Raw genomic sequence first — 27,866 nt, forward strand, 5'->3', positions numbered from 1 at the left:
AGCTCAGAATTTGTTCTACTCTCTCTCTATTATAATAATCTCCCTCCTCCCTATTACAATCATCTTGCCTCCAATGGTCCCTGCCTCTCACCTTCCCACACTATAGCTCTTTGCCACAATGCTTTTGAATAAAGTCATCCTTGCCTTTTTAACATTGTGTAGTGCAATTTTTTCTTTGGTAACATTCGTCAGTCTTTTGGAGTTCATTTTCTGAGGTTGGAAGGAGGAACACAGGCACAAACATAAATGCCCTTTGTGTGAGGCAAAACTTGGGATGTGGCTTTGGCAAGGAAGAGTCAATGTGCATGGAGTTCAGAGGAGAATGCAACTCCATTCAAAGTGGGGAGAACGGACGAGACTTTGTGGGTGTGTGCACATCGACTCAGGGTCCTGAAGGACCTGGATGATTTGGACATGTGAGCTGTGAAGTAAAGGCATTACAGGAAAATACACTGATAAGAATTCAAGTACGTATTTCCTAGACCTACACAGTAAAATAGGAGTATTAACTCTAAGCAGTGGGTTTGTTTAGGACCCTCATTTCGTGGAGTCCCAAATGACCATGAAAACAAAATAGTTTTTGATATGCAAATTTTTAATTGAAAGCATTTACACTTTGCATTCAGAAAAGCAAATACATGAGTCACAAGAGGGCAGACTAACAATAATTTCACAATCTTAAAAGCACTGAACATTGGCCAATTCTCCTACCCAGATAAGTATTACTGTAAATGATGATGTCAAAGGGACAGCAGAGTTGCTGAAGTTATCTGTATAGAACTGAAGGCAGCAAGGCATCTTATCCTCCCTTTTTTAGGAAGAATTACTTTGATGCTCCAGAGTGGGTTCTTTGTCCCTCTCGTTCCAGTTGTTCAATCTCCAATGACAGTTTGTATAACTCCAGAGCCATTTTCACATCCTGTGGGCTTGGGAGACACTGCATGAGGTTCCTGCCTGCTAGTACTCTCTCACAACCTTCAGGGACTTCCTAAAAGAGATAGAGTGGTGGACATGGTTGAGTGGCTCATCTCTGATCGTGAGGAGTGGTGTATCACTGACAAGAGACAACTACAGGATCGCCCAGGACCAAACCCAGAACTGGAAGGTGAGCAAGGAAAACTAGAAAACACTTGGAGCCCCACCATACTCATTCCCAGGGGGACAGGCATCAGCCCAGAAGGGCTCCATACTCTTTCTGCTGACCATCCAGAAACAGAACAACAGGATATTATATGGTCTAGGAAAAGTAAAGAGTCAGGACTCCTGGGTCTGTGAGATGCCCCTCCGCAAGAGGCTCAGTTTTTCCTTTTCTAAGGTGACAGCAGGAAAACTTGTCCCTCCTAACTCTTTAGATACTTCAAGGTGGAAAGAGAAGGTAGGCTCCTTTGAGCTACCTTTACGAACTCAGTAATGACTCCTGACAAAGAGATATCGCCAGTGATGGCTGGGACAGTGCTTCAGAGGCAGCCACGACTTTTAGGGTGTGATAGGACAGGAGCTTCCTTGAATTGTGCCACTTACCCACTCACACTTGGGCACTTCTGGATACCAGGATCTGTTCTCTGAGCAAGTGATATTTTGAGAGCCTACCAGCCCATCGAAGGCAACGGCTTCTTTCCAACGGACCAGCCTATAGCCTGGATTGCACTGCACAATAACATTTTCACCTTCAGTATACTCTTCCTTATGCACTAACAGCTTTCCATTTTGTATATGTGGTTTCAAACACAGAGCTGTAATGGAAGCACAATTTTAAGCAATCTGCAATTCCAAGAAAAAGGACATGACAAATTTAAGCAATCTTACACGACAATTTTAAGCAATCTGTAATTCCAAGAAAAAAGACATGATAATAGGCTAGGATAATAACTATAACCCATATTTAGGGGCACTAACTTTTTCATTTTGATAAAACAATAATATTAGTCAACATTTTTTTTTGAGCGTTGACTACATCTCAGACTTTGGGCTGAGCACTTTATGTGATTGTCTCCTAAGTCTCACAACAGTCCTATTAAATGGCTATTAACCCATTTTACCCAGGAGAAAACTTACACGTGCAGAGACGTTGAGGACCTTACCAAGGTCATAATTTGTTTTAATAATATGATAACATTCTCAACTCTCAAAACAACTATCCCTCACAGTCTTGATTTCTGCAAGATACTAGGTATGAAAATTTTCCTCTTCTTGCCTCATTATCCTTCTATGAAACAATGGTTTCAAATATTTCCTGTTCTTATTATTAGAAAAGAGATAAGATAGCTGTAGGCATGTAAAGATCAGACCCAATTTTGACTCCTCTTGTCACTACAACTGGTTGGCAAACCAAGAGTCCCCCATCACTCCACCTATGTAATGGGCAGGTGGTATCCTGCATGAGGCTCTGATGGAGTTACCTGTCACTTCATGATGGCTGGGATTAGCCCACAAGAGCCCACATTTATTCTAAGCAACTTTCCATAAAAATCTTGCTCAGGCCTTGAGCTACTCTCAGATAAAATGCAACTGCTACTACTATATTTTTGGAAATATATACAAGAAACTGGGCATAGAGACTGCCTCTAAAGGTACCAACTGTGTGACTGGGAAAAAAAAGTGGGGAAGATGGCCTTTTCGGTAAGTTCTTTGTACTTTTTGCATTGGACACCACGTGCATATATTAATTGCTAAAAATAAAATAAAATGCATATGTGTTGCCTCAGGCTGGAAAGAAGCTTTGCTTACAATGTCCTCATGATATTTCCACCCACTTTGCCTTGAGCTGAAAAGGGAGCTGGAATTACCTTTACACTGCGGAGCTGGAGGTGACAAGGCTGAAGAACTGCAGGAGAATTTAGCCTGTCCAACCAGAGTGTATCCTGTATCACATTCATACATAAACTCAGTTTTGCCATAAAAATAAATTCGTTTATAACGTCCATGGGCAATGCTAGGAGGAAAATGGCAACCTTGATGGTGAGAGAGAAAAGTGAGAGAGCTTGAGCTTCCAGAATTGATAAAACAAGACATCTTAGACTCTATGTGGTCTGTAAGAGGCTTCATTCCGTCCTTTCGTCTCTGCCCGTAGGATTACTTGGTAAATCCAAGTACTTGTCCTGCTGTCTCCTAACCCTGAGGCCAATGAACTGTAGGAACGCTCGAATTGAATTCAAAGCCAAGAGGGTGAGGGAGTCCTGCCATGTTCTTGATAAGCTCACTAAACTTTAAACTATTTAGGGGCCACTTTTGTGTGAAGGCCGGATTCAGTCCCCAAGTCCCGTTGTACTAGAGGCGGGTTCAGGCGGAATGGAGAGATGTGCATCTGTGAGGAACTGCAAAGGCAGAAAATCCACAATCTCTGAGTCCCCACCCCACCCACAGTCAAAACTGGTCATCCATCCCCACCAAGAATATACCTAATGCATTTGGAAAAATTACAGAAAGAAGGTCTTAGAAAAATAACACGATGACTTGCATGTTGAAAATTACTAAAACATGACATGGCTGAAAGCCCTCTCTGAAAGAGTGCACTATCAGAGTTCACCAGCACTGCATGAGAAATGGAAATTAAATTGAACATCGGGAATGACAGATGAGGCATACAGTGATGGACTAGTTAGAAGTACAGTACAAGGATAGCACCTAAAAACGTGGAAAAAGTGATGGCCCACAGTAGGTGAGACAGAAATGCTGGAATTGCCACGGCAGAAGGATAAAGAAGGGATTAAGTGATCAAGGAAGTGATCATGCTGAAATGGATACGCTATGTCAGGGGGAAAATCCACCAGATGATTATGTTCCCTGGGAAGGTCTGGGGGGCAGGACATTTAGGAATTCTCTCACAAGAGGAGGACCAGCATCAAAGGCCAAAGCTGATAATAGGAAAGGCCAATAAAGAACTAGGTTCGCTGATAGTAATAGCAGGCAGGGGGTGCTCAGATGCTTCAGATGCTTCCTGAATGGAATCATCATAATGAGTGGCAAGGCCAGACAGGTAGCTAGGGGTGCCTAGGAGATGAAAAGATGCTGATAGAAAATAAGGACGAAAATAGATGAGTAGCCAACAAAGATGCTCCTCAATTTACATAACCAAAAGAAGTTAAGGTTGGAAGATCAGGAGACTAACAGCACTTGGCTCCAAAAAATTCATAATCAGAGTTTGAACCTGGGCCAGTTTCCAGACCTAGAGATCATTAACTGTAGAAGAGGCCAGTTCCCAGGGGTAGAGATGCTAGCACATCTTGGCAAGAAGGCATAGCAATGAGTTCCTCAGTCTTCAAGAGGATCTTTGTCCATGTTTGTGGGTAACTATGCACTGGTGAAAGGTGCAAATTATCTAAGGACTATTAGACATAGAGTCTGAGTTGAGAATGGTACCAGGAGACATCATGGCTCAGTCATTAGAACGTTTGGTGGTCATTTGCATGATTCCTGAAAAAGTAATTGAAATAGATCTAATAGGTAGTTGGCACAACATCCATATTGGTTCCTTGGCCTGTAAGGTAAGAGCTATCACATCAGAGAAGACTAAGTAGAAGCCATTGATACTGCCTCTCTCCCACTTCCTCAAGCAAAGAAAGTAAGTCAAAAATAATATCATATATCGAGAGCGAGGGGTAATTTAGTGCTGCTTTTAAAGCCTAAGGCAAGATGCGGACATGGTGATCCCCTTCATATCTGTGTTTAATTCACCAATCTGTACGTTAAAATAAAGAGATGGATTCTGGAGAATGACAGTAGACTGTTGAATACTCATTTTATACCCTATTGCAGCCACTGCACCAGACGTGGTATCTTTGCTAAAGAAGATCAATATAGCCTTAGATAAACAAGGCCACTGATTTAGCAAAGGCCTTCTTTTCTATCCCTATCAAAAAAGAGTATCAGAAAGAGTTTGCATTCACATGGAAAGGTCCAGAGGATACATTTACAGTTTTGCCCTGGGATATATTTCTGCTGCTGTATTTCGATAGAGTCTGAAGATATCTTATCCACCTGGATATCCCACAGAACATCACTTTGATCCACTGTACCAATGACATCATGTTAATTCTACTGAATGAATAAGAAAGAGCTAGCATGATGATGCTCCAGGGTATAGGAGAGAAAATTCAGGGATTTGCCACATCAGTCAAAAATTTTGAGAGCTCCAGGGTTCAGGGCATCCTAGCATATCTCTTTCAAAGTAAAGAAAAATTATTTCAATTTGCGTATCTCTTCAGGAGCGAAGACTCACAATTCCTAGTAGGTCTCTTCGGTTTCTAGAGGCTACATGATCCTAACTTGAGAGTACTGCTCCATCCCATAAACTATGTGGCACAAAACACTGCCAGGTTTGAGTGGAGCCTGTATTAGTGTTACAGTTTGAATTATGACCATGAAAAATGTGTGTCAATTTGACTAGGCCATGATTCCCAGCATTGTGTGGTTGTCTACCATTTTGTGATCTGATGTGATTTTCCTGTGTGTTGTAATCCTAACCTCTATGATGTTAATAAGGCAGGATTAGAGACAGTTATGTTAATGAGGCAGGACTCAATATGCTGGATTAGGTTGTATCTTGAGTTAATCTCTTTTGAGATATAAAAGAGAGAATTGAGCAGAGAGGAAAGGGACCTTGTACCACCAAGAAACAAGTGCCAGAGGAGAGCACATCCTTTGGAGCAGGGGTCCGTGCACTGAGAAGCTCCTGGACCAGGGGAAGACTGAAGACAGGGAACTTCTGCCAGAGCCAACAGAGACAGAAAGCCTTCCCTAGAGCCACCACCCTGATTTTGGACTTCTGGCCTCCTAAACAATCTCTGATCGTTAAAGCCATCCGCTTGTGGTATTTCTGTTACAGCAGCACTAGATGACTAAGACAAGTAGGAAAGGCCTCTGAGGTAGGTCCGCTCTGCAGTAAAATCATTCTTGCAGAGTATTGGAGGTGCATCTGGAGTAGGAAAAGACACATATGTCAATGGGACAATCACATCACATACCCTTGAGATTTTTGAGGCAAGGACTTGTGCCACAGCTGAAAATTATGTTTTTGATATAACTCCTGGCATGTCACTTGGTCATGAATATAGACAAAATACCTGAGCTTGGGAAATCAAGAGACCGTGTAGTCAGAATCACCCATCATGAGCTGGGTTATATCAGATCCACTAAGTTATAAGACCTGGGAAACTCAAGAACAATCCATTAAAAGGTGGAAGTGGCTCATCTGGGATTGAGCATGAGCAGGGCCAGATGGTGTGAGCAAGCTGCACAAACAGGGAGCCCAGCCACTGTTGCACTAGAACCTTATACTAGTGAATAAATTTATGAACATACGTTATACTGGGGCCTAACTTCAAGTTCTCCCTTAATAATCCCCATCACTCTGATACGAAGAAAGTTGCAAAATAACGTAATTCCATAATCCCCTTATGCTTATTCACTAGTACTTAGCCCACACTTCTGGTTATATAGATTATCCACTATAACCAGCTAATAGAACAAGAAAAAGCCTGAGCTTTGGTGTGTGTAAGCAAGCAAAAACGGACAGCAGTTCCCAAACGGGTGTGACCTAGAGAAACAATAGTAAGAGAGAATCCTACTGATAGGCAGAGCTTTGGAACAAGAGGCCCAAGGATGGAATAAACTAGGATTCATGATCTGAAATGAAGGTTTGTCTGGTAAGGTTCTATAAGGAGAAAGACTGGAAGATTGAGCACAAGGAGATTTGTGGTATTAGCAGGTGAGTGGCCATACGAGAGAGGCAGGAAATGGAAAGCTTTATATTTCGCATGTTACCACCCGCCGGAGCATATTGCAAAACTGAAGAAGCATTAAACAACCCAGTGAGAAAAAAAAGTCTTGGTCTGTTGAAACCAGCCACCCTCTGTCGCTGGCCTTATCTGGGCTGGCACAAGAAGAGGAGCCAAGAGGACATTGTGGCATGTTTGGAGGATAAGCATGGGCCCAACAGCATGGCTTCTCAATTAACAAGACTGACTGGCTCTTGCTGCCACTGAATGTACAACCTGCCAGCAGCGATACTGAGTGCCTGATATGATACGATCCATCAAAAAAAACACAACCAAAAATCCACTTGGTAGCAAGTTGACTATGTTGTACTCTTCTACCCTGAAAGGGCCAGCAATTTATTCTGACAGAAATGGACACACGTTGCAAGTATGGGCTTGTCTTTCCTGCCTGAAGGACCTCAGCCAGCACTGCTATCTAAAGGCTTATGAACTGTTTGATCAATTGACAGTGATCCCACATAACATTGTGTTCAATAAAAGACCTCTAATTACTACTTGTGTGATAGCAAGAGGTGTGGTATTGGGATCTCGGCCATGGGATCCACCACTCGTATCACACACAGCATCACCCAGAACCTGCCACCCTTATAGGACTTTGGAGTGGCCTATTAAAGTCAAATTGAAATGCCCCCAAGAGGCAATATTTTACAATGATGGAAGACTACCTTCCAGAGTAGCATTCACTTTGAATCAAATATCATTTTCTATGCGGTACTGGGTCCTCAATAAAATAAATGCATGGATCCTGAAACCAAGGGATGGAAGCATGAGTGGCTCCACTTATCATGACTCTGAGTGTCCCATTTGGGAAATTTGTGCTTCACATCCCCAAAACTCTGGAAGCTGTGGGTTTAGGGGTCCTGCTTCTCGAAGAGGGGAACACTTTCACCAGGATAGAGTCCAGTTGATTTATAAGTTGCAACTAATGCCTGTTCACTTTGGGGCTCCTTTGGGCTTCTTCTTGTCCAGAAGACAAGAGAAGTCACTATCCTCCCAGGGGTAGCTGATCCTGAACGTCAATAAATAGGGCTGTTGAAATCCGAGGAAAGTGGGGAAGAGTGTGTTTAGCACTTGAGTGCCTCTTGGTGAAGGAGAGGTAGGTATTTCACACTAGGATGATAACACCAAACCAAACCTAGTGCTGTCGAGTTGATTCCAACTCATAGCAACCCTATAGGACAGAGTAGAACAGCCCCATAGAGTTTCCAAGGAGCCCCTGGTGGATTCGAACTGCTGACCCTTTGGTTAGCAGTCTTACCACTTAACTACTACACCACCCGGGTTTCCAATTGAGATGATACTCTGAGCAAAGTAGCAGTTTTTCAGCTCCTCCAAGACCTTTACAATCCCTTCTGGCTGTAAAAGTTCACTCTTCTATTCACAGCCACCACTCACTTGTCAGTGGTGGCTTGTGTGATGCTATGATGCAGAACAGGTTTTTGCAGAACTTCCAGACAAAGATAGACTAGGAAGAAAGACTTGGAAATCTACTTCCAAAAATCAGCCAATGGAAACCTTATGGATCAGCACAGAACAATGCCCAATCCATTTTTTGTGGGGACTTTTGCGGGGTCACCATGAGCTGGGGCCAACTCTATGGCACCTAACAACATTCTATTGAATTAATATAATTCTAAATTTATCTTGAGCATTAAAATTATATTCAATTAGACAATCCTAGCATCTACTGGACATTTAATATACAAAAAGAGATTTAAAAAACAAAAACTCACTCTCACACCCTTTGTATGGGGTCCACGTCAAATCTTCCTGACACATCACAGTCGTAGGCTCATTCGAAATGGGTCTGTAGCCAGCATTGCAGTGGTACCTCAACACAGTGCCAATACTATACATATTGTCTTTTCTTGGCCTGTAGTTGTAACGTGTTTCCCAGGAAGCATGCGGGATATCTGGTAAGTTGATACAACTGTCTGTTCATAAACGAAGAACAAGAGTAAAGGACACTGTTACTAGGGCTGCCGCAGTGACCCATAAGTCTGTCGTATCAAAGGGTGTCACATGTGCATTGAGCCAAGAACTAGCTGCAGTGACTGGTGAAAATCAGCCACAACAGAAAATACACATGGACAAGAGCCCAAATGTGCACAGTACCAGAGGGGGTCACTGAAGCCACTGCCACATGGTCTGGTTAGGGAAAATAGACAAGAGTTGTTTCCCCCACTCTAAGGACACCAGGAACTTTATCATTTAAGGGCTTGGCAAGCACAAACCAAGTTCCAAGCATCTTTTGAAACTGGACCTTGGGTCTTCTCCTCTTTTCTCTGTCCTGATGTTCCTAGTTCACGTGACATGGAAATAGAATACAAACAACTGCCAAGCGGGTGTTCATTACATTTTCTCTTCAAACATTTTTAATGGAACAGCTGTTAGCCACAACTAATTGGCAGTTAATTGCTCTATTGTTTTTGACAACTTCTTGAGGCATAAATTGCTCTACAGTCTGATTCAACTAAAATTCAGCTCTTTGGCATAGGCAGGGAGTTGCTAGTCTCTGAGGCTTGTTTCAAATCTCCCCTGGGCAGAACCCTTACACTAACAGTCAGGAACCTTGTTGAGGGGGCGGGGGGGCTGTGGAGACCGTTGGAGGGTATGGAAGTATGAGGGGTGGTAGGAACTGCTACTGCCAGCTGGCCGCCACCACCATTTGGTGTAGTTATTTCACAATCCAGAGCCAGGAAGGATCTGAATGCTGCCCCTCAGAGTTGGGGTGTGCACAACTTGCACAAATGTATTTGTCAGCCCTTGTGATGCATGGCCTTGCACAGTGTACTGCAATCATTCTTCCCTCCAACAAGAGAAAATGGAGAAAATTGTTGATCTATCTTTAAAGGCTACTGTGATTCAAAGTGGGCCTAGGCACCCAAACGCACTCCCCACTAATGTTTCTTGGCACCTTTAGATGATCTGCCAAGCACTGGAACGCCTCACGGTCCATACTCACTGAGCTCACAAACAGGGGGAGAAGGGTGCCAGTCGTTATCATCTCCACAATGTACTACGCTGTTGCCTCTGAGGATAAAACCATCTTTGCAGTTATACACAATAGAGTCTTTGTAAGTGTAGGTGGGTCCAAATCCGGAGATGATTGTTCCATTTGGAACCTCTGGCGGAAAACAGGTGATTTCTAACAAATCATAAGAAAAGACAAGTGGGTTAGAAAAAAAAGAAATGAAAATAAGGATATGAATGGTACTGCTTATCCAGTTCTAAGTATAACACAAAGGCCTGATACAGGTATTTACCAAGCAGACACATGGAAACCATTTTAAAGCAAATATGTATATGTAGATATGTATATATCTCCACCACGTGTCTATCAGTTTGTCGTACAGTGGTGACTTGCATATTGCTATGAGGCTAGAAGCTACACCACCAATATTTCAAATATCGGCAGGGTCACTCATGGTGGACAGATTTCAGTGGAGCTCTCAAACTAAGACAGACTAGGAAGAAAGGCCTGGCATTCTACTTTGGAAAATTAGGTGCTTCTGACTTATGGCAACCCCAGGTGTTACAGAGTAGAACAGTTCCATAGGGTTTCTTTGGCTGTAATCTTTACAGAAATAGATTGCCAGGCCTTTCTTTCACAGCACCACTGGATGGATTCGAACAGCCATTTTTTCAGTTAGTAGTCGAGTGCAAACCATTTGCACCACGCAGGGACCATCAATACCTCTACAATCTTTCAACTCCTCTCCAGGCCCACTACCTCAGCTGCAGTTGAAACCACCTTCACTGTCTTCTCTGGATGGTTGTATCAGGTGCCTTTCAGTCTCTTGGGCTTAAGCTGGTCTCACTGAATCCAGGGTTTTCTTTTTAAAATGCAACACATTTATTCCCCTGCTTAAAGCTTTGTAATGGCTCCCCTTCTCCTTTGTTCTGAACCCCCAAGAGTAAAGTGTGAGGCCCTTCATAACCTGGCCCTCACCAACATTTCCAGCCTCAGCTCCTGACACCTCCACCTTTTACGGTATAGGCTCCAGGCATTTTGAACTGTTCGGAGCATCGTGTTCTCTTACCAACAGAGGTGCAGTCCTGTGGTGAGTCAGAACAGTAAGTGATACTGTGTACGCGCTTAGTAGCAAAGGGTGGTGCCTCAGATCAGCAAACCAGAAGCAACATAGTATCTTCTGGCTCCCTCACTGCTTGCTTGGTACTGCTGACCTCTGTTCAGTTTGCCCTGTAGTCTATGTGGTTGACATTAAAATGCCAACCAATATTTCCAGTTTCACTGCTGGGATAGACAAAATACTATACTCCCCAGTCCGTTAGGGTAAGTAGATAGGGTCGCATTGCTACCTAAAAGGGTGCAATGGAAAGCGATAGGTGGCCACTTGGAGACCAAATGCCTCTATAGCCAGGACACACTTTCTCTACTGAAGAGTTTATGAAAGCACTTTTTTTTGGGGGGGGGGGGTAAAAATGTATATAATAAAACATTTGCCAATTCAACTTTTTTGCATGTATAATTCGGTGACATGGATTACGTTCATCATGCTGTCCAACAATCAGCACCATCTGCTTCCAGATTATTCCATTACCATAACAGAAACTCAGTGCCCCCAAAGCAAAGACTTCCCTTGTTCCCTCCACCCCTTCCATTACCTTTGCCTTTCAGTCATTTTCCAACTCATAGTGAGCCTATAGGACAGAACTGCCCCACAGGGTTTCCAAGTCTGTAATGTTTACAGAAGCAGACCGACCCATCTTTCTCCTGTGGCGCAGCTGGTGGGTTCGAACCATTGACCTTTAGGTTAACAGCTATGTGCTTAATCACTGTGCCATTAGGGCTCCTTCCTCTCACTCCTGGTGACCATTAAAAAAGTTTAATTTTTATACATTTGCCTATTTCATGTAGGTGGGACATATAATATTTGTCCTTTTGTGACTAACTTATTTCACTCAGCGCAATGTTTTTAGGATTCACCTATGTTGTAGCACGTATCATGACTTCGTTTCTCTCTACAGCTAAGTAATATTCCATTATATGTATGGATCACATTTTGTTTATCCACTCATCTGTTGAGGGGCATTTAAGTTGTTTCCACATTTTGTCTATTGTGAAAATTGCTACAATGAACATTGGTGTGCAAGTTTCTATTTGCATTCCTGCTTTCCTTACTTTTGGGTATATACCTAGGACTGGGATTGCTGGGTTATATGGCAGTTTTATATTTAATTTTTTAAGGAGCTGCTATCTTTTATCTACAGCATCTGTACCATTTTGCATTCCCACCAGCAATGAATGAGGGTCAATTTTGCCACATTTTTGCCAACACCTGTTATTTTCTGGGTTTTTGTTTTTGTTGCAGTTTTGCAGGGATTTTTTTTTTTTTTTTTTAATCATAGCCATTATAAAAAAAAATAATGGCTATAGTGCAGGTGAAGTAGTATCTCATTGTAGTTCTGATTTGCCTATCCCAAGTGGCTAATGGTGGAGTCCCTGGGTGGCTAACCAAAAGACTGGCATTTGGAACCCACACAGTTGGACGTCAGGTCTGGCTATCTGCTTCTGAAAGTCACAGCCTTGAAAACTCTATGGAGCACGGTTCTACTGTCACATACTTTGGGTCACCACAAGTCAGAATTGACTCAATGACAACTGACCACAACACTGATTAAATGGTGCAAATGATTAACACACTCGGGTGCTAAGTGAAGGGTTAGAACTTTGAGTCCACCCAGAAGCACCTTGAAGAAAGGCCTCGTTCTACTGAAAAATCAGCCACTGAAAACCCTATGAGCACAGTTTTACTCTGACATGCATGGGGTCGCCATGAGTACAAATTGACTCGACAGCAATGGGTACTGACGATGACTAATGAGATGGTGCATTTTTTCATGTGCTTATTGGCCATTTGTATATTCTCTTTAATGAAATGCCTGTCCACTTCCTATGCCCATTTTTTGACTGGGTGGTTTGTCTTTTTGTTGTTAAGTTGTAGAAGTTCTTTATATATTCTGGATACTAAATCCTTATCAGATACATGGTTCCCCCAGATTTTCTCCTAATCTGTGGTTGTCTCTTCACCCTGTTAATAAATTCCTTTGATGCACAAAAGTTTTTAATTTTGATGAAGTCCAATTTTTTTTTTCACCTGCTCCTGTTCTTGGTGTTATATCTATGAAAGCATGTTTTGATATGGAGGTGACGCGTGATCAAACCACCTAGGGTGCTGACTTACAGACAAGAGCGGCCCTGGAGAGCCTATTTGAAATGTAGCCGACTTCGTATAAGTCTTAGTATAAGTGAGAAATAAACTCTTACTTCACAAAGTCAGTGAGCTATGGGTGCTTTTCGCTACTATATACAGACACAACATGCAATAAGGCTCAATTACCCAAATAAATGACTGCATTATTGCAGTAATTATTTTGCCTTGGAGTTGTCCCATCTCCCCAAGAAATTTGCCTTCCTTTTTCCTTTTAAACAAAAAAGAACAAACGGTCCAAAACAGAATTTCTTTCTATGACTTACTTTTACAGGTAGGAGGGCTCGGGCTCCAGACTCCTATTGTTTTATTCTCCACCATGCAGGAAATGGAGGCTTTGCCTAAGAGTGAGAAGTGGGGGTCGCAGCTGTAGGTTACAGAAGAGCCATATGTGTACACGTCTTCTTCACCACCATTGTGCTTCCCATTGCTGATGGATGGAGGAGGCATACAGTTGGCAACTGAGATGACAGAAGAGGAAGAAATCATCAGGAAAAGCATAATTATTAATCTAAAATGAATGATGGGTTCAAATTCCACTGGAAGGTACAAAGGAGCAAAGACACACAGTTTTATTATATAACATGGCTTAAGATCAAGTCAGAAAAAAAAAATCTTTACTTACTTACACAGAGTGGGAGAGGATCACTCCAATCAACTCCTTTATCTTGGATGTCACAGAAACTAGTAGTTGAGCCTAGTAAGATATATCTGAAAAGAATAGGATCATATATTTTAATGGAGTCCTTCCTATGCTAAATTAAATTGAATAAAGAAGTCTTTACAAACGGAATTTTTACTCAATATTAAAAATGAAGAAATAATGTTTTCCAGTTAAATTTCATCACTGCCATGAAATGAGCATATTTGTTCATTTGTTCTTTTATTATTAATACATTATTGGGCCTCTACTAGGTGCCAGACATGGGATTCATGCAGAGCTCAAGCAGTACAGTGTGGAGTGAAAGGCTCGCTTGAGTGTGTGCTGCAGTTTTCTTTGGATGAGAGTACCAGCTAGATTATTGGCCCTAAACTATCGTGAGCTGTGGATGAAAGCCCCCTTCTGACTTCAAAATGCTTGGCTTACTCCCATAAACCATTAACTCCCTGCTCACCATCTCATTTTTCTCACTCTTGGCTAGTCCTGAAAGTTTTTCTAATCTTACTGTCCTAAAGGTCTTATGATAACCAAAAAAAAAAAAGCCAAACCCACTGCCGTCAAGTCGATTCCGACTCATAGCGACCCTATAGGACAGAGTAGAACTGCCCCATAGAGTTTCCAAGGAGCACCTGGTAGATTCGAACTGCTGATCTTTTGGTTAGCAGACGTAGTAGCTCTTAACCTGTACGCCACCAGGGTTTCCCTTATGATAAAAACAAAATAATTGCTAACACGATTTCAAATATAGCATCATCAAAGAATAAGCCTACAATGCGGCAGGAACTCTAAGGCAATTGTTACCTCCAGTGGTCTAAGAGCCTCTGCAATTTATTGAATACTCACAACTTAAAGAAAATCCTTCTCTTAACAAGATAAAATACAGGTAGAATTAAGCATTTCTTTGTTTTTCAAATTTTCTTAAAAATGTAATTTTTCTAAAAAATGAGACTAAATTAAAAGTATTGTTTCTGTTCAAATCCCAGTGGGGCCTCCAAAAAAAAAAAAAAGAAAGAAAGAAAGAAAAGTATTGTTTCTGGTTATTCTTAGTTCTGAATCTTCTCACTTTTGATCTTGAGGAGTTATGCAATACAGCAAGGAGAACACCAAAAACAGCAGCAAGAACAACAATGATAACATAATTTGCCACAAAACCACCCATTTTCTGTGTAAACAGGAGACAGAAAGAAATAAAAAGCAAGCATGCATTCAAAATTGTGGGAAAAGTTCTATTAAAAAAAACTACGGCCTGCAGAACTGGGCAGGAAACCCCACATGAGAAATGAAATGGTGCAATGGGAAGGAAAGAGGGGGCCTACCGGGGCAGACCACAGGAACCACCACCCCAGGAGAGCACCCACCCTAAAAGGAAAGCTTAGTCACGAGGACAGGTGAGTGAAGATAGTAGGTGTGCAAAGTGCCCCAGAATCTATTGGATAACCTCAGAAAATGTCAGAAAAACAATAGACCTTATAGATATTAACAAAAGAAAGTTTCTAAACTGGAAAGGTTACCTGCCCTTCACTAATCTACCCCACAAACCTCATGCTAATGATTAGTACAGGACAACACAACTCATCCAAGTGTGAGCAGTGAAAAACTATTATCACGGTGACCAGTAAAGATGTTATTTTAAAAGAGCAGCAAAGCTTTCCTGCAAGTGAATTAAATTTTCATTTATTCTTTTATTCCTTAATTCTTTAATCCATTAGTTTCACATATAAAAATTGCAACTTATATTTCAACATAGTATTTTCACAAAAGTTTGAAAAAAACCCATTTTCAAAACTTTAAACAAAAGTCATGATGCAATAAGGGAAGAATATGTATATACATAACTAAAACAAAGGAAGAATATAAGCATATGTGTTTCCCAATTTCTACCTTCTCTTCCCTGAATTCTTGGCAGAGAAGGCAGAAATTGGGAAATAAACAGAAAAAGACAAAACCATTTGAGAAAAAGAAAGAAGAGGATAAAATAAAATGCTAAGATCTAAAGAATACTGTGCCAAAGGCACAGGAAGAGAAATAGAAGGTATAAATGAAAAAAAAAAAAAAAATCAAACAAAATAAAATAATTAAAACCTTCCTAAATATGCTAAATATATATGGTTATATTTGCTATTTTAAAAATTATATGTTTTTTATATTTAAGAAGACATAGCTATAGATATTAGCAAATAGAAAATATGGGACAAACCAAGCCTATAAATATCACTCATATCAATAAATGTGATTGGGTTTAAGTATCCCATCGAAAGGAAAAGATGTTTTAATTGGAAGACAGCTCAACTCTATCTTGTTTACAGGAGACAAACCTAAAAGTATTTCAGACAGATTAAAAATAAAAGGAAGGACAAAGTTATATCAATTAAACGCAAGTAAAAAGAAAAGCAGGGGTGATGATTTTAATATCCCATAAATTGGACTTCAGAATCGAGGTTGTTAAATACAAAAAGAAGGGCACTTCATAATGTTAAAGGTTTTGATTTGCAATGAAGAGCTATGAATCTCCATGTACCAAATAATATAACAGCAATTTAAAAAAAATAAAAATACATGGGACAGAAGAAAAATAGTCAAGACACATGCCTAATTATTTATCGTTACTTTATTTTATACTTTAAATAATTATGAAATTATTAATTTAATTAAAGTTCTATCTTTAACCTTAAGACATAGAACAGAAGTATAATTAAAGGTTCAAAAGAGTTAATCAATACAGTTGGTATGATGTACATATATCAAACTCTATACACGGATAATAAAGAATATATCTTCATTTCAAGTGCCCATGGAATATTCATGAAAATTGACATGAACATTCATTGATAAATTCTAAAACGTAGAAATAATACAAATAAAATTCTTTGTTGGTCTAGAAGTTTTAGTTCCTGGTGGAGAAATTCTTCCACCATAGGACAGAGCAATAGTTGCATTAAACTAGGGTTGCCAGAATTAGCAAATAAAAATACAGAGGCACAAGTGTGTCCCAAATATTGCATGGGGCATATTTATACTAAAATTATTTGTCATTTATATGAAATTTAAATTTAACTGAACATGCTGGATTTTATCTGGCAACCCTATGGGACACTTCTACTCTGTCATACAGGGTCACTATGAGTCAGAACTGACTCGATGGCACACAGCAAGCACCGTAAATTACACTTAAAGTTGAGGCTCCAACTACGTGTCAACTTTGGACCCTCATGCAAGTCAATCAACAGGCAAAGAAGGGGAGTTACCCTAATGCCTGGGGTGGTTAATCCTAATTATAAAGGGGAAATTGGCTTTCTACTAAACAATAGGGGTAAGGATGAATATGCCTGGAATGCAGGAGATTCTATGGGGCACCTCTCTGTATTCCCATGCCCTATAACTAAAACCAGTGGAAAACTACAACTACCCAATAGAGGCAGGACTGCTAATGGCTCTGACCCTTCAGGAATGAAGACTTGGTTGTCCCCATCAGGCAAGGAACCACAATGTGATGAAGTGCTTGCCAAGGGCAAAGCAAATAAGCATTAATAATAAGCATTAATAATAGAAGTGGGTAGTTATAAATATTAGCTATAAACACATGACCAGTTGTGGAATCAAGAACCGTAATAGTTATGAATTCTTATTTCTTATTTTGACATGAATAGATTCGGTAGTTTTTTTTTTTTTTCTTTTTACCTTATTCATCCCTCTACCATCCTAACATAAAAGTGTTAATAACAGTTCATCTTTATCTCAGTATTTCAGTTACCAGATATCACAGGGGAGTTATGACTCAGCTCAAAGAGGATCCTCTTTTGGGAAGAGAGTTAGCATGTTTTCAGTTGTATGAAGAATAGTTTCATTGCGTAAGATGAGAACTTAAGTTCAACATTGCCTTTATTTGGAACTTAAGCTAAGTATGGTTAAAACAAGTGCATAAGAATACCGAATTTTATAAGGTGGTGGACTTGTATTGCGCCAATTTAGCTAAACTGGAACAATGTTTTTCAGAATTCTCTTCCATGCATAATGCCAATTTAGTGTGACCCACAAGAGAAGATGAAAGTGAATGAATATTCATATTCTTCATGTGCTTGGAAGAGCAGAGATACGGATTGCAGCTCACGCACATTGTTGCTTCTCTGCTCTATCACCTTGTTGGCATAGGGCAGTAGCCAGGCCCACAGCAACCCCAGCTCCTGGTGGATCTCCTCCTTCACCTACTCCAACCTCTGATCTAGATGCATTAGCACTGTGATGAACAACAACTTCTCCTATGGGACATCCCCATCTTCCAAGCTGAAGGCTTCGAGACAGTGAAAGAACAATGCAAATCCCAGCCTATACTTGTCCTTGCAAGTTCCAGTTTATCCTTGCATCACACACTTCATGTTCATCTTCCCTTCCTGACTACCTGCCCTGCTCACCAGGCCACAGCACCAGGCACGGAAGGAACAGCCTCCTCTACACAGCTCCCATCCCAGCTCCCACATCAAGCCAGGTCCCTATAATAAAACCCTTCTTATATATATACCTGGGTGACCCTGTTTCTCTGAGTGGATCCCGAGTGATACAATTAAACCACAAACACACTGCCATTCAGTAAATTCAGACTCATAGCAACTCTATAGGACAGAGTAGAACTGTCCCCATAGAGTTTCCAAGGCTGTAAATCTTTATAGAAGCAGATTGCCACATCTTTCTCCTGTAAGAGAGACTGATGGGTTTGAACCATCAACCTTCCCATTAGCAGCTGAGTGCTTTTAACCACTGGGCCACCAGGGCTTCTGTGATACAATTAGCTAACGTATATAGACGAGAAAAAGAAACTGTCATTGTTGTTGTTAGGTGTCATCAAGTTGGTTCCAGCCCATAGCGACCCTATGTACAACAGAACGAAACAGTCCTACACCATGCCCGCAATCATTGCTATGCTTGAGCCCATTGTTGCAGCCACTGTGTCAATCCATCATATTGAAGGTCTTCCTCTTTTTCATTGACCTGTACTTTACCAAGCATGATGCCCTTCTCCAGGGACTGATCTCTCCTGAAAATATGTCTGAAGTATGTAAGACATAGCCTCACATGCTTGCTTCTAAGGAGCATTCTGGTTGTACTTCCTTCAAGACAGATTCGTTGTTTCTTTTGGCAGTCCATGGTATATTCAATATGCTTCACCAACACCACACTTCAAAGGCGTCAGTTCTTCTTTGGTCTTCCTTATTCATTGTCCAGCTTTCACATGCATATGATGCTTTTGAAAATACCATAGCTTGGGTCAGGTGCACCTTAGTCTTCAAGGTGACATCTTTGCTTTTCAACACTTTAAAGAGGTCTTTTGCAGCATGCCCAATGCAATGTGCCTTTTGATTTCTTGACTGCTGCATCCACGGGTGTTGATTGTGGATCCAAGAAAAATGAGATCCTTGAAAACTTCAATCATTTCTCATTTATCATGATGCTCCTTGTTGGTCCAGTTGTGAGGATTCTGGTTTTCTTTATGCTGAGATGCAATCCACATGGTGAAGGCTGTGGTCTTTGATTTTCATTAGTAAGTGCTTCAAATCCTCTTCACTTTCAGCAAGCAACGTTGTGTCATCTGCATAACACAGGTTGTTAATGAGCCTTCCACCAATCCTGATGCCCGTTCTTCTTCATAGAGTCCAGTTTCTCTGATTATTTGCTCAGCATACAGATTGAATAGGCATGGTGAAAGGATACAACCCTGTCGCCCACCTTTTCTGACTTTAAACCAAGCAGCATCCCTTTGTTCTTTCCGAAAAACTGCCTCTTGATCTATGTACAGGTTCCTCATGAGCACTATTAAGTGTTTTGGAATTCCCGTTCTTTGAAGTGCTACCCATAATTTGTTATGATGTACACAGTCAAATGCCTTTGCATAGTCAATAAAATACAGGTAAACATCTTTCTTGTATTCTCTGCTTTCAGCCAATATCCATCTGACATCAGTAACGATATTCCTGGTTCCACTTTCTCTTCTGAATCCAGCCTGAATTTCTGGCACTTCCCTGTCGATATACTGTTGCAGCTGATCTTGAATGATCTTCAGCAAAATTTTACTTGCATGTGATATTCATGCTATTGCTTGGTAATTTCCATATTTGGTTGGATCACCTTTCCTGGAAATAGGCATAAACATGGCTCTTTTCCAGTCTTTTGTCCAAGTAGCTGCCTTCCAAATTTCTTGGAATAGGTGAGTGGTCACTTCCAGTGCTGCATCCGTTTGTTGAAACATCTCAATTGATATTCTGTCAATTCCTGGAGCTTTGTTTTTCACCAGTGCCTTAGTGCAGCTTGGACTTCTTCCTTCAGTATCATCAGTTCCTGATCATATGCTACCTCTTGAAATGACTGAATCTCAACCAGTTCTTTTTGGTATAATGACTCTGTGTATTCCTTCCATCTTCTTTTGATGCTTCCTGTGTCATCTAATATTTTCCCTGTACAATCCTTCAATATTCCAACTTGAGGCTTGAATTTTTTTTCTTCAGTTTTTTTCAGCTTGAGAAATGCAGAATGTGATCTTCCCTTTTGGTTTTCTATCTCCAGGTCTTTGCACATGTCATCATAATATTACTTTGTCTTCTTGAGTTGCCATTTGAAATCTTCTGTTCAGTTCTTTTAGTTCATCATTTCTTCCTTTTGCTTTAGCTACTCTGTGTTCAAGAGCAGGTTTCAGAGTCTCTTCTGACATCCATTTTGCTCTTTTCTTCCTTTCCTGTCTTTTTAATGACCTTTTGCTTTCTTCATGTATGATGTCCTAGATGTCTTTCCACAACTAGTCTGGTCTTCAGTCATTGAAAAAAAAAATTTTTTTTTTTCACCACTTTGCTTTCTTCATGTATGATGTCCTAGATGTCATTCCACAACTAGTCTGGTCTTCAGTTATTAGTGCTCAATGCATCAAATCTATTCTTGAGATGGTCTCTAAATTCAGGTGGGATATTCCAAAGGTTGTACTTTGGCTCTTGTGGACTTGTTCTGATTTTCTTCAGTTTCAACTTGAACTTGTGTATGAGCAATTGATGGTCTGCTCTGCAGCTGGCCCCTGACCTTGCTCTGACTGATGATAGTGAGCTTTTCCATCATCTCTTTCCACAGATGTAGTCAATTTGATTATAGTGTATTCCATCTGGAGAGGTCCCTGTGTATAGTCACCGTTTATGTTGTTGAAAAAAGGTATTTCTGATGCAGAAGTCGTTGGTCTTGCAAAATTCTATCATATGGTCTCTAACATCATTTCTATCACCAAGGCTATATTTTCCAACTACTGATCCTTCTTCTTTGTTTTTAACTCATGCATTCCAATCTCCAGTAATTATCAATGCATCCTGATTGCATGTTCAATTTCTGACTGTAGAAGTTGGTAAAAATCTTTAATCTCTTTATCTTTGCCCTTAGTGGTTGGTGCATAAATCTGAATAACAGTCATATTAACTGGTCTTCCTTGTAGGCATATGAATATTATCCTATCACTGACAGCATTATACTTCAGGATAGATATTGAAATGTTTTTTCTGACAATGAATGCAACGTCATTCCTCTTCAAGTTGTCATTCCCAGCATAGTAAGCCATACGATTGTCTGATTCATATACCGGTACATTTGAGCTCACTAATGCCTAGGATATCGATGTTTATGTGTTCCTTTTCATTTTTGATGTTTTCCAATTTTCCTAGATTTATACTTTGTACATTCCACATTCTGATTATTAATGGATGTTTGCAGCTGTATCTTCTCATTTTGAGTCATACCATATCAGTAAATGAAGGTCCCAAAAGCTTGACTACATCCGTGTCTTTAAGGTGGACTCCATTTTTGAGGAGGCAGCTCTTTCCCAGTTGTATTTTGAGTGCCTTCCAACCTGGGGGCTCATCTTCCAGCAATATTATCAGACAATGTTCCACTGCTATTCTTAAAGTTTTTACTGGCTAATTCTTTTCAGAAGTAGACTGCTGGACCCTTCTTCCTAGTCTGTCTTAGTCTGGAAGCTCAGCTAAACCCTATACACTGTGGGTGACCCTGCTGGTATCTGAATACCAGGGGCATAGCTTCCAGCATCACAGCAGCATGCAAACCCCCACAGTACAACAAGCTGACAGACACATGGGAAAAAAAAAAAAAACTAGAAAAATAAATATTAGAAAATAGAAGGTAAAAGCATCACTATTTTCAGATGATATCATTGCAAGCTTGTAATCCCAGAAGAATTCAATGGAAGGACTATCATAAATAATAATAAAAAAAAATTCAGGAAATTAGCTGAGATATCAGGTTAACAGGCAGAAATCAATTTTTTCCATATTCTTAGAAATATATAGAGAGAAATCCCAACCAGTTAAAAAATATGTAATGGAAAAAATTTAAAATAGCAAATATAAAATACATAGGTTTAAACACTTTTAAAATGCAAAATCTATGTGAACAAAACATTTAAACATTCTTAAAAGAAACAAGAAAAATTAATGGAAAAACTAACATATTTTGGACTAGGGAGGTTCAACACCATAAAATACATACATTTGAGGCAGGGACAAGATGGCTGACTAGGTGGAAGCTACCTCATATCCCTCTTGCAACAAAGACTTGGAAAAACAAGTGAATCGATCACATACACGACAATCTATGAACCCTGACCATCAAACACAGACCTAAAGAGTTGACCTGAGTGACAGGTGAGTGAAAAGCTGCATCCTGAAGCAGCAACAGCTTCTGGAGCCAGCATCCAGCACCACAGCCTTGAGCCCTCGAGGTTCCCTGACTCCGAGTGGCGGGGCTGATTGCAGCTTGCTGAGGTGGGGCAGGCATGGGACACATCCCTAACCCCTAGCCCCCTGGCGTAACCTCCATAGAGACTCAGCCAGCGCAAGCAGGCTGCACACTGACGCAGCTAATGAGAGAATGAGCAACCACGGGGAAGCAGTGACTGTTTTCGGAGACTGGAGCCAGCGTCCCAGTCAGAAAACCTTGGTGCCAGGCTTTGGACTGGGTGCAGGGCAGCTGAGCATGACTTCCTGAGATGGCACAAACATGGCAAGCAGCCCTAGCCCCCTGAAATGACCTCAGGGAAAGCCCAGCCAGGGCATGCAGGCAACACAGCAACACGGCTGATAGGAGGAGAAGTCACCAGGAGGCAGCGACTGGTTTTGGAGCCTGGAATGCAGCGTCCCAGCCGGGGAACCTTGGCGCTGGGCTTTGGATTGGGAGCGGAGGAACTGACCACGGCTTCTGAGACAGCACAAGCACAGGGTGCAGGCCTGACCCTCAGGGGTAATCTTGATCTAGCCAGCTCACACAGGCTACAAGACCCTCAGGAATCTCTGATAAAACAGTCATCAGCAAGCAAGATAAGTGACTTTGTCTATATTCCTGGGTGTTACTCTCTCCTATCTATCTGATCCCTCCCCTCCCTTCCCATGTGCCTTCATTAACATTGGGATTTCCTGGGCCAGAGAGTGAAGTGCTCTGTGGTTTGTTTTTGTTTTGTTTTGTTTTGGTTTTGTCTTTTCCTAACCCATTCTCCTGGCCTGAGAGAAGCAGCTACAAAAAAAAAAAAAACCCAGGGAACAAAAATCCTTCCCTGACTTCCTGAAATTGGAATAAAAATACAGAACCAGCTCCAGCCAAGCATATGAGATCCACAGTCTTGGGCTTTCATCCCTACAGGGAACAAGGTGGCTATTATAATGCAAAGGCATTTCTGATAGTGATCTGGCTGTAATTGTTTTAGTGGATTACTGGAAAGACAAGTTCTCCAGGTCTGATATCTCTACCTATTAAACAGAGCCCTCACTGACCCACAACAGGGAAATGAGGGCTGAAGCTCCACCCAAACCACCTAGCCTTCTGCCTTAGGAATCTGAGGATAGTGACACCTACCAATCTGTAGAGGTACTTGTATTGGGTGCCTAAGGTAAAGCTGCAGAGCCCACCCACCAAAGTGCTTTAGGAATAGAGACACACCTACCTCACTGGCACTTGGGGGAAGCCTCTCAGCATCCTGCCCCCCCGGAGTGTGACCCTCTGCTGCTACTAGAATCTGGTGCACACAACTATCACCACTACTCCTCTAAGTGAATAGGTGACAGTCTACACCACACACTTGGTGTCCAAAATCAGATTCTACTCAAGAATAGTGAATGGACTCTCAGGCGTATATATCTGGTAACAGCCTAAACAAGCTGGTAATAGAACATAAGTGATTCAAAAGCTACAACCATCAAGACAGCACAATCAAGTAGCCCATCTACGTATATTGAAAGAAAACAAAACAAGATAAGACTCAGTGAGCAAATTTAAAATAAATCATTACAGTATCTTATAGATGGCTCAGAGACAGCAGTCGATATCAAACCACATAAAGAAGCAGACCATGATTGCTTCTACAACTCCCCAAATTAAAGAATCAAAATTTTTCCCAAATGAAGATACGATCCTGGAATTGCCAGATGCAGAATATAAAAAACTAATTTACAGAATGCTTCAAGACATCAGGGATGACCTCAGAAATGAAATAAGGCAATCTACAGAAAAAGCCAAAGAACACACTGATAAAGCAGTTGAAGACATCAAAAAGATTACTCAAGAACATAGTGGAAAAATTAATAAGCTGCAAGAATCTGTAGAGAGACAGCATTCAGAAATCCAAAAGATTGACAGTAAAATTACAGAATTAGACAACTCAATAGGAAGTAAGAGGAGCAGAATCGAGCAATTGGAATGCAGAGTGGGGGAGGTGGAGGATAAGGCAATTGACAACAATATAGTTGAAGAAAAATCAGATAAAAGAATTAAAAAAAATGAAGAAACCCTAAGAATCGTGGAACTCTATCAAGAAAAATAACTTGCGGGTGATTGGAGTTCCAGAACAGGGAGGGATAACAGAAAATACAGAGAGAATAGTTGAAGATCTGTTGGCAGAAAACTTCCCTGACACCATGAAAGACGAAAGGATATCTATCCAAGATGGTCATCGAACCCCATATAAGATTGATCCAAAAAGAAAATCACTGAGACATATTATCATCAAACTTGCCAAAACCAAAGATAAAGAGAAAATTTTAAAAGCAGCCAGGGATAAAAGAAAGGTCTCCTACAAAGGAGAATCAATAAGAATAAGTTCAGACTACTCAGCAGAAACCATGTAGGCAAGAAGGCAATGGGATGACATATATAGAGCATTGCAGGAGAAAAACTGCCAGCAAAACTCTCTCAAATATGAAGGTGAAATTAAAACATTTACAGATAAACACAAGCTTAGAGAATTTGCAAAAACCAAACTAAAGCTATAAGAAATAATAAAGGAAATTGTTTGGTCAGAAAACCAATAATATCAGATACCAGCACAACACAAGGTCACAGAACAGAACATCCTGATATCAACTCAAATAGGGAAATCACAAAAACAAATTAAGATTAATTTTAAAAAGAAAAAAATGCTCAAAACAGGGAATCATTGAAGTCATTATGTAAAAGATCACAATAATCAAAAAGAGGGACTAAATACAGGAGGCATAGAACTGCCATATAGAGAGGAAAACAAGGCAATATACGACGATACAAGTTAGGTTTTTACTTAGAAAAATAGGGGTAAATATTAAGGTAACCACAAAGAGGTCTAACAATTCCATAACTCAAAATAAAAATCAAGAAAAACATAACAACTCAGTAAACATAAATTCGACTACTATGAAAATGAGGAACACACAATTTACAAAGAAAAACGTCTCAGCACAAAAAAGTAAGTGGAAAAATGAAATTGTCAACAACACACACAAAAAGGCATCAAAATGAGAGCACTTAACACATACTTATCTATAATTACGCTGAATGTAAATGGACTAAATGCACCAATAAAGAGACGGAGAGTCTCAGACTGGGTAAAGAAACACGATCCATCTATATGCTGCCTACAAGAGACACACCTTAGACTTAGAGACACAAACAAACTAAAACTCAAAGGATGGGAAAAAATATATCAAGCAAACAACAATCAAAAAAGAGCAGGAGTAGCAATATTAATTTCTGACAAAATAGACTTTCAAGTTAAATCTACCACAAAGGATAAAGAAAGACACTACATAATGATTAAAGGGACAATTGACCAGGAAGCTATAACCATATTAAATATTTATGCACCCAATGACAGGGCTGCAAGATACATAAAACAAACTTTAACAGAACTGAAAAGTGAGATAGACACCTCCATAATTATAGTAGAAGACTTCAACACACCACTTTCGGAGAAGGATAGGACTTCTGGTAAGAAGCTCAATAGAGACACAGAAGACCTAATTGCTATAATCAACCAACTTAACCTCATAGACTTATACAGAACACTCCACCCAACAGCTGCAAACTATACTTTTTTTTCTAGTGCACATGGTACATTCTCTACAATAGATTACATATTAGGTCAAACAAAACTTTGCAGAATCCAAAACATCGAAATATTACAAAGCATCTCCTCAGACCACAAGGCCATAAAAGTGGAAATCAATAACAGAAAAATCAGGGAAAAGAAATCAAATACTTGGAAACTGAACAATACCCTGCTCAAAAAAGACTGGGTTATAGAAGACATTAAGGAGGGAATAAAGAAATTCATAGAAGGCAACGAGAATGAAAACACTTCCTATCAAAACCTCTGGGACACAGCAAAAGCAGTGCTCAGAGGTCAATTTATATCGATAAATGCACACATACATAAAGAAGAAAGAGCCAAAATCAGAGAACTGTCCCTACAACTTGAACAAATAGAAAGCGAGCAATAAAAGAACCCATCAGGCACCAGAAGAAAACAAATAATAAAAATTAGAGCTGAACGAAATGAATTAGAGAACAGGAAAACAATTGAAAGAATTAACAAAGCCAAAAGCTGGTTCTTTGAAAAAATTAACAAAATTGATAAACCATTGGCTAGACTGACTAAAGATATACAGGAAAGGAAACAAATAACCCGAATAAGAAACGAGATGGGCCATATCACAACAGACCCAACTGAAATTAAAAGAATCATATCAGATTATTATGAAGAACGGTACTCTAACAAATTTGCAAACCTAGAAGAAATGGATGAATTCCTAGAAAAACACTACCTACCTAAACTAACACAATCAGAAGTAGAACAACTAAATAGACCCATAACAAAAAAAGAGATTGAAACGGTAATCAAAAAACTCCCAACAAACAAAAGCCCTGGCCTGGATGGCTTCACCGCAGAGTTCTACCAAACTTTCAGAGAAGAGTTAACACCACTACTACTAAAGGTATTGCAAAGCATAGAAAATGATGGAATACTACCTAACTCATTCTATGAAGCCACCATATCCCTGATACCAAAACCAAAAACCACAAAACCACAAAAAAAGAAAATTACAGACCTGTATCCCTCTTGAACATAGATGCAAAAATCCTCAACAAAATTCTAGCTGATAGAATTCAACAACATATCAAAAAAATAATCCACCATGACCAAGTGGGATTTATACCACGTATGCAAGGTTGGTTTAATATTAGAAAAACAATTAATGTAATCCACCATATAAATAAAACAAAAGACAAAAACCACATGAACTTATCAATAGATGCAGAAAAGGCATTTCACAAAGTCCAACACCCATTCATGATAAAAACTCTCAGCAAAATAGGAATTGAAGAAAAATTCCTCAGCTTTTTATATACAAAGCCAACAGCCAACATCGTTCTAAATGGAGAGAACCTGAAAGCATTTCCCTTGAGAACGGGAACCAGACAAGGTTGCACTTTATCACCGCTCTTATTCAACATTGTGGTAGAGGTCTTAGCCAGAGCAATTAGGCTAGACAAAGAAATAAAGGGCATCCAGATTGCCAAGGAAGAAGTAAAATTATCTCTATTTGCAGATGACATGATCTTATACACAGAAAACCCTAAGGAATCCTCCAGAAAACTACTGAAACTAATAGAAGAGTTTGGCAGAGTCACAGGTTACAAGGTGAACATACAAAAATCACTTGGATTCCTCTACACCAACAAAAAGAACATTGAAGAGGAAATCACCAAATCAATACCATTCACAGTAGCCCCCAAGAAGATAAAATACTTAGGAATAAATCTTACCAAAGATGTAAAAGACCTATACAAAGAAAACTACAAAGTACTAGTGCAAGCAACTAAAAAGGACCTACATAAGTGGAAAAACATACCTTG

At 40.2% G+C, this 27,866-nt stretch overlaps 1 protein-coding gene across 4 annotated transcripts in view; it reads right to left on the reverse strand.

The window, feature by feature from the left end:
* Positions 1 to 228: 228 nt before the first annotated feature.
* Positions 229 to 27,866, reverse strand: part of LOC100660771 (C4b-binding protein alpha chain) — a 52,951-nt gene continuing 25,313 nt past the window's right edge. For 3 of the 4 annotated variants that reach the window (XM_023548377.2, XM_064273273.1, XM_064273272.1), the window contains exons 5-11: positions 13,638 to 13,723; positions 13,279 to 13,473; positions 9,742 to 9,924; positions 8,510 to 8,710; positions 2,787 to 2,951; positions 1,522 to 1,733; positions 230 to 988 (exon numbers count right to left, since the gene is read on the reverse strand). In XM_023548377.2, the coding sequence (XP_023404145.2) occupies positions 824 to 988; positions 1,522 to 1,733; positions 2,787 to 2,951; positions 8,510 to 8,710; positions 9,742 to 9,924; positions 13,279 to 13,473; positions 13,638 to 13,723 (1,207 nt within the window). In that variant the 3' untranslated portion in view covers positions 230 to 823. Of the gene's footprint in view, positions 989 to 1,521; positions 1,734 to 2,786; positions 2,952 to 8,509; positions 8,711 to 9,741; positions 9,925 to 13,278; positions 13,474 to 13,637; positions 13,724 to 27,866 lie in introns of all 4 variants that reach the window. The other variant, XM_023548378.2, reaches the window with a different exon arrangement.

This window comes from Loxodonta africana, chromosome 20 (genome assembly GCF_030014295.1).
Source record: "Loxodonta africana isolate mLoxAfr1 chromosome 20, mLoxAfr1.hap2, whole genome shotgun sequence".
Taxonomy (NCBI): Eukaryota; Metazoa; Chordata; class Mammalia; order Proboscidea; family Elephantidae; genus Loxodonta; species Loxodonta africana.